This window comes from Hoplias malabaricus, chromosome 2, assembly GCF_029633855.1.
Source record: "Hoplias malabaricus isolate fHopMal1 chromosome 2, fHopMal1.hap1, whole genome shotgun sequence".
In the NCBI taxonomy this organism is placed as follows: Eukaryota; Metazoa; Chordata; class Actinopteri; order Characiformes; family Erythrinidae; genus Hoplias; species Hoplias malabaricus.
The window spans coordinates 71,701,671-71,714,385 of record NC_089801.1 but is presented as its reverse complement, the minus strand read 5'-3'; the positions used below and the strand labels follow the sequence as shown (position 1 = coordinate 71,714,385).

General features: G+C 36.8%; 1 protein-coding gene across 1 annotated transcript in view; it reads right to left on the bottom strand.

Moving 5' to 3' along the window:
* sorcs3a (sortilin related VPS10 domain containing receptor 3a) overlaps positions 1 to 12,715 on the bottom strand; it is a 309,782-nt gene that overhangs the window by 26,746 nt on the left and 270,321 nt on the right. The window contains exons 17-19 of the mRNA XM_066658235.1: positions 10,521 to 10,634; positions 8,362 to 8,533; positions 1,214 to 1,400 (exon numbers count right to left, since the gene is read on the bottom strand). Coding sequence (XP_066514332.1) covers positions 1,214 to 1,400; positions 8,362 to 8,533; positions 10,521 to 10,634 — 473 coding nt within the window. The remainder of the gene's footprint in view (positions 1 to 1,213; positions 1,401 to 8,361; positions 8,534 to 10,520; positions 10,635 to 12,715) is intronic.

The following is a 12,715-nucleotide window of genomic DNA, read 5'->3' as shown; positions in this document are numbered from 1 at the left end:
TTTTTCACTTACGGACTGACAGAATTAAAAAAAAATAATAAAACAATAAAAAATACTGGGTGATTCCATATTTTATGGAAAGGTTGGCAAGTCCATGCGGGGTTTCTGCTTCACCCAGCAAGCAAGCACTGCTTTGCATACTTTCTGTACAACACAATCATATAATAAAAGCCACATGTAAACAAGCACCAAAGCTTCTCTAGATCTTTCAATGACATGGGTACAGGGCCTTTCCTGTTGTTGAATTGCCAGAAACACCTCTGTGACAATGGATATATGGCTAATGGTGGTCTGGCAAAACTAGACTTAGCTAGTTTATCTTTGCTCTTGTTGTTTTTACTTTTTACAACCCTTTAATGAGTCCATGTTTTGACTTCTACTAGTTTACTGTGTTTATAAAATTTATGGACCATAATATTTAGTTCATCTGCCTTTTGACTCTCTGAGTCTGTGTGCAACACTTCCCTTCATTTAGGAAGCTCACTGCCACAGTCTTGCTTGAATGCATGTCACTACAAAATTCACATCAATGTAACAAAAAAAAGCTCTTTGAATCAATAGGGAAGTTTGTTAGTGGGGAGGGTGTAACAGTTGGGTTAAAGATTTTACAAAAATGTTTCCTATTAGACACAGGCGAGGAGAAATTTGGAGGCAATAGAAAAGGGATGCAGTTTCTAAAGGAGGTGGAAATTATCAGTACTGATGTGTCTATTGTTTCCCTTTTTTCTATTATTTCATTTTTTTCTAGGATTATTGAAAAAAAAAAGAAAAGGAATATATTTTTTCAAACGTTTCCTTCAGATGATTAATCCTTAGAAGCCTACAAGTACTGCTGTTGTTATCTTTCTTGTAGATTTCCTTCACTAAATTAATATTACATTGTTAGTATGTAAATAGAAAAGCATAAGTAGTAATGCAGTGATATTACATAATTCTTCACATTTACATTCAATTCATTGAGAGTTTACAATCTGTATTTTCAGCAGAATAGTAGTAGTTTCGTGAATAGTGGAGTAGTTTCAATATATGAGTCAGAAAAAAAAATTGAAAATTGCCATCACCATATTTAAATAACTTCTCTATATACCAAATGGTTCTATATAAATTGAGTTCTCTTATTTCTTACATTTTTTCTTTCTTTTCTTTCCCAACAACACCACATCCGAACCAAGAACTGTTCATAAACTTTAGTGTATATGTGTATGATACCTACATGTTACATGCAGGTACAGTGAGGTACTGTCAAATCCCAAGCTGTTCTCAGCTAGGGCAGTGACCCGGAAGATTCCTGCACTTCTGTACACATGCCTAATTCCTTCCTCTGTCCAGCTGAGGTTGGAATAGGACACCGCCGTCCCATCCCCAAAGTCCAACTGGATGTTTGTCCTCAAAGAGTCTCCCTGTGAAGCATTCAGACCACAGAGTTCACCAGAATGCAATTGTACATGTCTTACATCACACAGCTAAGAACCATAGTAGCAGCCACCTTGAAGCCTGTACAAAACCATTTTCCACATTTTTTCCACATCCACACATTTTCCACAACATGCATCATGCAAACTCCTCTTCAAGAAAAGTTGGACTTTTGGTAAAATGCAATTTAAATGAGATTGTGATTTGCTCATTCACTTTTATTCAACTGAGAATATATATATACACACACACACACACACAGGAGGACAGGAGGTCCTCGGGTTACGTCAGTCCCGAGTTACGATGTTTCGTGGTTACGTCACATCTACCATTTACTGTATAAAGCCTTGTTTCGACTTAAGTGGTTTTGCGTCGTAAACGTCGTAATACGAACTTCGTGTGTGGTGTGCGCGGCGGAAGAATACACGGCTCGGGACCGAGGAGGATAGGTGTTAGGATAGGATCAGTGCTTACAGTATGTTATTGACGTACAGTATGTACGTATGTTCCGACTTACACCAAAAATCGGTTTACGATGCGACGTAGGAACGGATCAACGTTGTAAGTCGAGGACACCCTGTATATATATTATAATGTATGTTGATACAATATGTATATGTTGATGACAACAGTTTTGTAACTGTCTTTTGCCTTGATTCCTCTGTGTTTATTGGACAGTTTGGACATTTGTCAATTAAACATAGTCCAAGAAATTGAACAAATCATAGTCCATTGTTTTAATGGCATTTTACAAAATGTACCACATTTTCCAGAAATTCCAGAGTTTGTATTTATACATTTAATAATAACTCTTGACAATACATATTTACATTTTAATATAAATGCATCTGCATGACGTAGATTCTTACACTGGACAATTTCACACAATAGAGCAAGTCTTTTATAATATTTCAAACATCCAACAGCACAGTTCACATCAGTTGTAGGGTGAAGTTTATTTTTAGTGCTCAGTATCATCTAACTAATCTTTATTTTATGAGAAATTGCTAAAATATTTATGTTGCCTAGAGGAAACATTGTGCAACAATAGCAAATGAAGGATCACTTATTTATTTTTTTATGCAGGATTTCTTTTTAGCGTTAGTAAATTATATTGGAAAATAACAGTACATTACATAATATTTATTACCATGGATATACATTACAGGTTCTTTTTTTTCTGGGGGGGTTCTGTTTCTAGTATAAATCTCAAATGAGAATGACTATTCTTTGTCATATGCCTCGAGGCACTTTATTAATGTAGTTTACTTTAAAAGAAAAAAAAAAAACTCATGTCTGTAACAGAAGGTCAAACGTGTGCCATATGAGAAGAATATTGTATATTTAAAATAGCTAGGTGTTAAGTTATGAGCTTCCATAGATTTGTCTCTGTCAGTGTAACAGTCTTCACAGCCAATAAAACATGGATTTATTTCTCAGTGTACATCAGTTTAACAGATAAACTACAATTATCCTACCATTCAGAAAACACTTAAGCACTGTGTGGGCAGAACTAGATCTACAGATTTTTGAGGGCTTTATGTAACGAAGCATTGAAAAAGGTCAACGGTCTGCTCCTGGCCTCTAATGAAGAGCGATGTGGTGGAGTTTGGCAGCAGAGGAAGGCACTGAGCCCAGTGCTGTAGCCAGTGCCCTGATGGTGGGTCAGTGTTTTCACACTGTCCACAGCATGATGTGACATAATGAGACTAAGTAACAGGATTACCAGAGAGGACAATTAGCACATCTAGTGGCTGCAGGTGTGGAACTAGGAAGGCACTTGCCCAAGTCCACACACACACAAACACACTGAATATGTACAATTATAAGACAAGTGAGCATAGGGAATAAACACAATTACTACATTTTGTGGCTCGACGGAAATATAAAAAATGTTTTGTTTTATTAAAAACATTAAATATGTTAGTGTTTATTTTAAGTAAAGCCAGGGGTAAACCAAGCCATGACTGGAAATCTAGCCCTTCAGTGCAAGCCATAAATACAAAAATAAATTAAACAAATAAATAAGAAAGAGGAACTAATCTAAGCAATAACATTAAACTCTCCTAGCGTACCTATGGGAGTATAATTGTGTGGTAGCCCTAGGCTAACAGATATGTTTTTTCTGGCCAATTTTATTTTAATCAGCGAAGCTTGTAAAACATATTCCACATTGTTTTTTTTTTGTTTTTTTTTTTTTACCTCATGTACCTTCTTTTCTACAATGACCTTTTCAACAGAGCCAGCTATATTCTTTTTCTAACATCTGACTGAAACCTGGTAAAACAATCATTCTTTTGCAGTCAGTGACACATCTAATAGTCAGAAAGCTGAAACTATTGTTTATATCATTTAACGGATATCAAAATATAATAGGTTGATTCTTGTATCAGTTAGTATAGATATTAATCTTACATTTAAAGCCTTCAGTTCAGATCCTGAAGCCCTACAAAAATGAAGGATTGCTGGACATTTGTCAAGAAAGCCTGCTTGTCTATGTTTAGGATTAAATCTTTTCAAGAATGACCTTTCCACACAGTGGCAGTATGAATGAAAGTGGGAACATAGTTTTCTAATGGAGACTTTAAGCATCAGTGCTAAGCCAAATAGCTACACTAGCAGTACTAGCACTAGATAGGTGATACTTGCTATTTTATGACTCTCAGTGCTGGAGTGTCTTCTAGTGCTACACTTCAACTGTATTATGTTTAGAAATTAATGGACGGTTTTATGTTGTGTTTAACTCTAATACAAATATTTTCCCATCAGAACATTTGCATACAGTTAAAATTGCCCATCCTTAGAGTCTATTTCTCTCTCTTTCTCTCTTTCTCTGTGTGTATTAAGGACCATCTCCTGCTACTATCTCTGCAAGCCTCTGCCTGTTTTTTTTTTTTACCCACACTCCTCTGGGTGTTACATCTGGCACCCATGCGCGTCTATCATGCCATGCATGAGGAAGTGTTGGTGACTGCAGCTGCCACCTTGTCCAAATGAGAGTGTGTGAGTGAGTGATACCTCCAAATCCATGTTTATCCTTCCCTCAAAAATCTCTCTCTCTCTCTCTCTCTGTCTCTCTTTGGTGCATTGTAATGCAATGCTACTGGGATATTAATTTGTAACACTGCATTAGCAAGCAATAAGAGGGGGGAGTGTGCTCTGCAATAGCGAACGGCAAAAGCCCCTTATGTATTTCTGCCTTTTCTCTTCTAGGCAGCTATGATAGCTCTGTGTGTGTGTGTGTGTGTGTGTTTATGTGCTGGGTGGTTTCCGGGAAATTTCACGCCATTTTGCCCAGAAAATCGTAACTCGAATAACCTTGCAGAAAAGAAAAGAGCCTGACGAAAAAAAAAAAAGATGAGAAAAAACACAGTAGCTGGGCTTGCGTAAATAGCATTGTCGTCCTGACAATTTTGACAGTGTACCTCTTGACATTGTGGTCTAGACCCAGAGATAGAGAGAGAGGTGTAGGAAGAGAGGCCAAGCGCAGCTAAAGCCTATGGTTAAAGGTCATAAGATTGTGTGTGTGTGTGTACAGTATGTGTGTGTGTGTATGACAGAAATACTGTAAGTGTGCCTTAGCATTTGGATGACTGTATAGTTCACTACCCATCTCGAATCCGCAGAAGTGGCTAACAGTGAAGCTCAGGTTCTCTCATGCTACAAGAGCAAATGTCACGGTGTCACACTGGCTTGCCTGCCTGACTGAACTTTCCTGTATCTGTTTTCAGTAGGAATTGCTGCTGTTGTATGAAATCCTTTTTGAAAAGCTAGAGAAGGAAAAACAACAAGCTTTATTTCATTGTGATATCGTGTGAAGGTATTATTTTCTGAATAACTTCTGATTTCTTTGTTTTGGTTCATCTGTTTTCTAGTGTTCTGTTGGTGTAACTTGGTAGCAATGACTAATTTGTTCCGGACAAGTCACTAGACCATATGGTGGAGCATCGTTATGAGGATTTGATGGCACTAAGCCACAAGAGAATGTCAGGTACTGATTCTGGGTGATTAGTTTTACATGCCTAGGGGCGCTTTTCCACTGCACGGTTCCCATTCGTCTTGGCTTGGCTTTACTTGGCTTTTTTGCATTTCTATTAGGCAAATCTGGAACCTGGTATAAGGAACCGGGTACTTTCTTAGTCCCTGCTCACTAGTGGTTCCAAGTAAGTTGAGTAAGAACTAAATGTGATGTGTAAACCTTGCAGAGCTCTAACTGGCCAGAAATACTTGTCATTCTTGACGAAATACAGACTTACATGTGCTACAAATGGTTCTCTGAGTGATGCCAAAAAAAAAACATATAACACCACATTTCTTTGAGATATGTTAGTGCGAAGAACCTTTCAAAGGTCTAAGAAAACATCACTCTTAAGGTTGTATACAATTTTAGCAAAAAAATTGTTCTTTATGAAACCAAATGTGGTTCTTTTTAAATAAAAATGAGCCTCACACAGTTCACACAGTGTAACGCAATGAGAGGTAAGGCACACATTTTAATTTTAACTCAGTTCCTTTTCTGCTCATTTTTGCCATATTTCGCATTGCTCTGCTCTTGTTTTGCCTCTGTTTTCCAATGCCTCCCTTTGGCTCAAACACAGTTTAACCCTGCCTTTTCTGGTGGGCTCAGTGCTGAGATTGGAGATGCAATATGAACTTGTTGTAGGGAGGAACACAAAATCAGAACTTATTGTAGTCCATGTTTACTGATGTAGGCAGACCACATAACCTGACTTATCATCTTATTAATATTTCACCAGATCCACAAATTAATATGTACAAGCACTAAGGGGGAAAAGTATTTTATTATTATTTATTTATTTTTTTATAATGGGGTGGTTTATCCTTTTTATGGTTTTTTTTATGGCTAATTTATATTGTCGCTGTCAAATGAAAAACATGTATCTTCAAAAAAAGCAGCTTTACAGAAAAAAATCCTTCAATGAAAGTTAATGTTAAAAGATTTTATTCAATTTAATTTCTATTCTATTCTATTTCTGGAGTTTCTATTGGTGAAGGACAACTGCTGTGTTAAAATAATGTAGTAAACTGAAACATACGTATTTTCATTGGACAGTGACGATGGTATAATAAAGCAATAAACCATGTGAGGCCATGTGTTACTGCAGTTTTTAACAGGGGTAAGGTTGGTTTTGGCACAACGCAAAGCAGAATCTTGAGTGGCTTATTGTTTTTATAAAACGGTGGTCAACATAAAATACAATAAAATGCACAAATGTTCAGTTCATAAACTTATTTATTTATTTATAAACAAACATCCACAATAAAGTATTTCTCTGCCACACAGTGTGGTCCGTAGTAAGCAGTCTAACATGAAAAGTTAGACACTACCAAGGTTTAAAACAGTGATACATTTATAGGTAATTCAGATGTTGTGAGGCGGTCATAGGTGTGCGTATATCATGTATTTTACAAAGGCTTCGAACGTGGCTCAGCCAACTACGAGTTTAGGAACAGAACTATCAATTTTATAACACTGATTTTTTATATTTATTTTTTTCATTGTATAATCTGATGGGTTGAGTAATCTAATGGTGTTGGTATTTATTACTACAGCACATTGTTTTCTTCTGAACAGTTGTTGCTAAGTAACAGTGCTGCTAACTATTAGTGACATCTTACTGTAGTATGTTAACTGGAAACCGCATGTCAATACATATGATGTTTTGTGAAGTGATTAGCCCTCCTTGTGTGACTGCTGTTAAATGTGAGTTTCTGAGTGAGTTACAAGACAAATCTTTGAGGTTATTCTCATCTAAAAATATTGCTTGTTTTCATACATTCAGCCTATAGTGCTGTGATTTATTCCCACACCAGACTGGCTGCAAGTGTTTTTTGGAAAGTGCATCCTTGGCTGCCTCCCCGCACTCTAAATCCGGATCTGCTGCTTTGTTAAAATCATGACTTGGGTTTTCATCTGCCATGTGTTGCACCTCGGCCACATTAAATATTTAGGGGCCGCTTGCGTCGCCCGAGAACTCCCCTCGTCGGCGGGCTTCATGAATATAAATTAAAGTCAAATTCGGCAGGAGGATTTCCAGAGTCATCGAATCTCTAGCGAGGAAGATTCCTAGCCCTGCCTTTATCTCTTTCTCTCTCTCTCCTCTTGCTCTCACTCACACACTCATCTATCTATCTTAATGAAGGGAATAAGCCTTCATTTCCTCATCTCATCACATCTGTAATGTGGCAACTGTGCCATGACAAGACCCCTGGAGAGAAGTGTTTGCCTGCCACCTGAGTTTGTGTGCTTTGCTACATCAATGGGAAGCTGTATCCCAGCGGGCTTTGTGAGGTGTGCCCGGCTGGCCCCGAACCATCTGCAGGAGGCTTGGCTTCGTACCTTCTGCTTGACACTGCAGGTCTTGCCAGATGGGAAGCTTTTACAAAGTTCCTCAACCCAGGTTACACTTCCTTTGCTTCAGAGAGTGACTGCTAGGAGCCACAGGGTAATTAAAACAAACTAGTCTGGCACCAGCGAGAGCTGATGTTTTTCTTTACCAGTTGGAGTGGTTGGCTGTTTCTGGTCAAATATTATTTTATTGTTGTATTGTTAATTTAACTAGGGCTCATCCTAATGGAGTCTTTTGCTTCCAGTCTTGATGTCCAATTTTAGGATGGCTGTATTTTTACAGTGAAAACTGCTATAATCATAGTTCATCAAATTGCAATGTATTTTAACAAACACTGTCAGAAAAAACTAGGCTATATTGTGATTTTCTAGTAAATGTAAGTCTAGTAAATTTACTAAAGGCAAATGGCACCTATGTAGACAATGTGCATTCCAACAAATGTCAGTTGTCATGTTGCTGTTTGATTAAAGAGTGCCAGTTCTTATCGTGAAATTCTTGTTTCGCATGAATTAATATTTTATATTCATTAGATTTCTGCTCATTGTACACCATGGACATCCAGTTTGATTATACATACCTCTTCCAGCTGCACTAGGAATGTGACGTTGCTGCCCAGGTTTGCGGTCAGCTTGTTGTCCCGGGTTGCCAAGTGTAGACCTCGTGGGGGCCGATTTGGACATTGCTGTTTCCTAGGTGTGTACATCTCCTTCACCCCTTTGGTGCAGTTATTGGCTGCCACTTTACGGTAACTAACCAATACAAGAGAGGTATTGTCATCATCTCTGTTGTGTTTGTACTGGAAATGTTTCAGTTGTAATACTTACATTCAAAGTGTATTTTGGGAAAAATAGGACATATGTTTATATGATTTGAATTTGATTAAATTATTTGTTGTGTATGCAGTTGTTGACCTGTTATTGTTCTTTATAGTCTGTATTTGTTGACATTGTAACACACTGAATATCTGGAAGTACAGACTTGAACATGTTCATTTATTCGTTCATTCATTCATTCATTTTCTGTAACAATGTCATCCTGTTCAGGGTTGTAGTGGACCTAGAGCCGACCGAGTATTGTTGAGCACAAAGCAGGAACACACCCTGGATAGGGATCCAGTCCATCACAGTGCATGAAAATATAGATTTAAATATCATATTTATGCTAATTCCCGTTCTTTACTTATTATATAATAACTTATTGTATTTACTCAAACATTACATATTTGTTTTCTAATTGTTAAATTATTATTCAGCAGTTGCATATATATATATTTTTTTATTCAGGTTATTACCCTCAAAATCCATAATTAATAAATTAATTTCAGCAGAACTACTGCATTGGTTGGGGTAATAAACCTAATAATACAGTGTGATAATTCATATGAAATATATTAGGATTTAGATGCAGTATTACCTGTGATCATTAACACAACTCTAGCAGTATTAATGTAATATTAACTTTACACGTTACCAAATAACAAACAATTTCTCTCAATTAATTTTGGACCACTCAATGTTTTCATGTGTTTTATGTGTTCTTGTGCTCATTCCCTGTCATATTATACCTTTATAGAGCACAGTGCTATCATAAAATCTACAACACCACAACTGGCCCAGTTCTATGGATTACATGGATTACAAGTGTCAGGCACAGAGACAGGTGTTGCATTAAATGGCAGTGCACACAGTATGCCAGCTGTATATCATTACATCAGAGCAGTGGGTTAAAGCACATATGCCTACATTTAAAGTAAATCATGACTCACTTAATAGTTTGGATAGAGTGATTTTAACTGACAGCACAGTGAATATCTCTAATTCCACAATAAACCCTTTGCTATTATACGAAAACATAAGCAAGCTCACTTTCTAAAGCGCGTATGAAGACAGGTAGCACATCCCTAATAGAAGGAGAATCCATATTACATTTTCAATGGGGAGCAAGAGGTCTGTAATGACAGTAGTCATCATAACTGAATCACTGACTCATCCATAGATAACAGTAAGTGCGTCACATAGTAAACAAAATGCAAGCAACTTACAAATTATTCTAAAATGCTGTAAAACAATCCTAAATATGTTGAAATCCTGCATGCGTATAAGCAACAGATTCACTGAAATTAGCAAATAAACAAAGGGACTGTGGTTGCATTATATCTGTGAATGTTTATGTTTAGGTTTGTAGATGTTACACATCAAAAAATGCCTTCAAATATCAGAATACAGTAATACAACTTATATTTTGTTAAGATTCATAATTATTTTATAATCACTTTGCATCTAAAGATATAATTACAGAACCAGATTAGGGTTGAGGTTAAGGTTAGGGTTAGGTATATAGTGTTTATGTTAGAGCCATGTTTAGAATTACGGTGCAGGGTTAAGTATGATTTTTCATGCTGGATAGGCATCAGAAATCCATGTGTACATCTTTGATGTGTAGACTATATTTCATACATTACGCATGAGTTTGTATGTAAGAAGTTCAAAAAATATCAGATATCAAAAACACTCAGAATGACTAAATAAATAATCTTGTAAGGACAGACATGATCTAAAATTAAAAAAACAGTGAGGAAAATGTTAAATTCTTAAACTAATCCAACACTGTGAAGGTGGAACTCAAAGCAGGGATTAACCCTGGCCCTGTTTTTGAGAAAACACAACCAGGAAAAATGAATAAAATCCTACTTCCAAAATTGTAGGGATTCTCCACACATATAAGTGTAATACTCACCCTGTGCTGTTCAGGTAGTTTTGGCCATGGCTGCAACTGCGTGACACTGTAGATGGGTTGAACCAGAACGCAGGCAAGCAGTTCCCATCTCCTCTCCTTTCATAGCCATAATCACTACAACAACACACACACTTCATTATTTACCTGCATCAACATGTACTATATATCTTTATCTCAGAATGCCATCAAATCCTCAGAGAATAGTCCAAACATTTAATCTAAAGCTTCGCTATATTCAGAAACATAATCTACAGTCTCCAACCCTGCTCTGTAACCTATATCCACTTTTAATGATGGATTAACAGATGTAAAGGGGTTTATATTAATGCATGACAGTATTTTACACCTACACACAGACATTTATAGACCTGTATTTTTCCTGCATTAATCCATACATCACTAAACTCATCTGCTCATCCATGAGTGCTGCTCAGAGTAACAGTGAAAAATTAGACCATTACTTTCTGCCTCTTTTCAAAGTGCTTCCCCCTTGCACGTGCTTAATGTTCCTATTTTCCTTTGCCCTATCCATTGATGTGTCCAGTGTAGGAGGGAACACTGTCAATGACTTTCTGCCCAAGCTGTCCCATGAGTCTGTGATTTACTAGGTTCCTGTGAGCAAATCACAGAGGCTAAACTTCACTAGTCAGAATAATTGTAACTGTTGGAGATAACAGAATGAGAATCTGTGATGATTCTGGTCATTTCTGATCAGAAATAATATATTAAGATAAACCTAACTTGGGCAGAAACTCAGCTTGGTCCAGTTCACTGCCCTTTTCTTCTGATAAGCGCTGCTGACCAAGCTGATGCACAGGATTCTTAGGAATTTAAAGTGAAACAAAAGGGACCTATGATGCCTTCCAAAAAATGTCCAAAACGAGGAATTTCAGGCACGACTCACTTCTCACATCACTCCCTCATTTTACACTCAGTAGACCACATTTATAGAACATTTCAGATTTCTCAGTTTTGTTTTGGTCCCTCTCTCCACCCCTCCATTCCTTGTGTTTCTGCTATTGTCCCTCTCTGCACGTGTGGAGTGTCACTTGCTGGGAGACATTTCACAATTGTGTAGGAGTAGTGTCCCAATAAAATTAATTAAACATCCATTTTTGTCCCTGAGTTTGTCAGTCATTGTTTGTCTTGGAGGTTTGCTCATTCGTGTTCTGATTTTAAAGCTTTAAAGCATTCCTCACCCTAGTTTTCCTTTTATTTCATTTTTTCTTGAAGTTTTTTCTCTGTGTTACATTTAGTTCACTGTCCTCAATTTTCTCTATGTCTTTGTTTCTAAATAAATCACCTCTGCACTCGCTTCCTGCATCATCACTCCTTTGGGGACTGTGAAACTAAATACACATTGTAAGTAAACTTATTACCCGGCTTTTCTTGAGTTAAGCCATATAGAGGACACCGGAGTTCTACATCTCAGTGAAGTAAACAATGTAGAATATTATAAATCTTGCATGTATTTCTTGGTCTTTGTTTTTTTACAGTTTGTACATACACTGTTAAAATAAAGGTTCTATTGTTGCTAATATGTTTAAATGATTAACAAATCTTAAGCGATGGATCGTCTTCACACGCACATATCTTAAACAAATGTGGTTATTTATGGGACCTAAAGTGGTTCCTCTATGGCGTCGCTCAAAAGAAACCTTTGTAGCACCTTTATGTTTAAAACTGTACTTGAAATCACTAGCTGCCATTTGTATTACCTCTAAATTTCAAAGCAAAAGAACCAGACTTTTGCAGTGTTTAGCATATGCTATTATCCATAGAGAGTTACATAAGGACTTTGTTGTCCACTCAGAGAATAAATCTCTAGCACAACTAGGCTAAAGTCTAAAGATAGTGATGAGCCCTGTTTACTGCTGGATAAAACACTCTCATAGTGATTTTCAAATGGTATATTTATATAACACATTAAAGATGTTTTAGTTTTGCAGTTTATTTAATTAACCATATTTTTCTACTGGCAACTACACTTTATATTTTGTTTGACTTTGATAATCATGTAACAAAAATGTAACTACTGCCGATGTATTACATTTTTAAGATGGATTTCTGTAGTGCGGCTCATGTAAATACATGTGTATCCACTGGTTTTGTACTGATTAATTATGTGTAATTATGTATCACTTTTTTAATGACATGAGTGAACACTGAAGTAGGTACACCTTTGCATTAACATG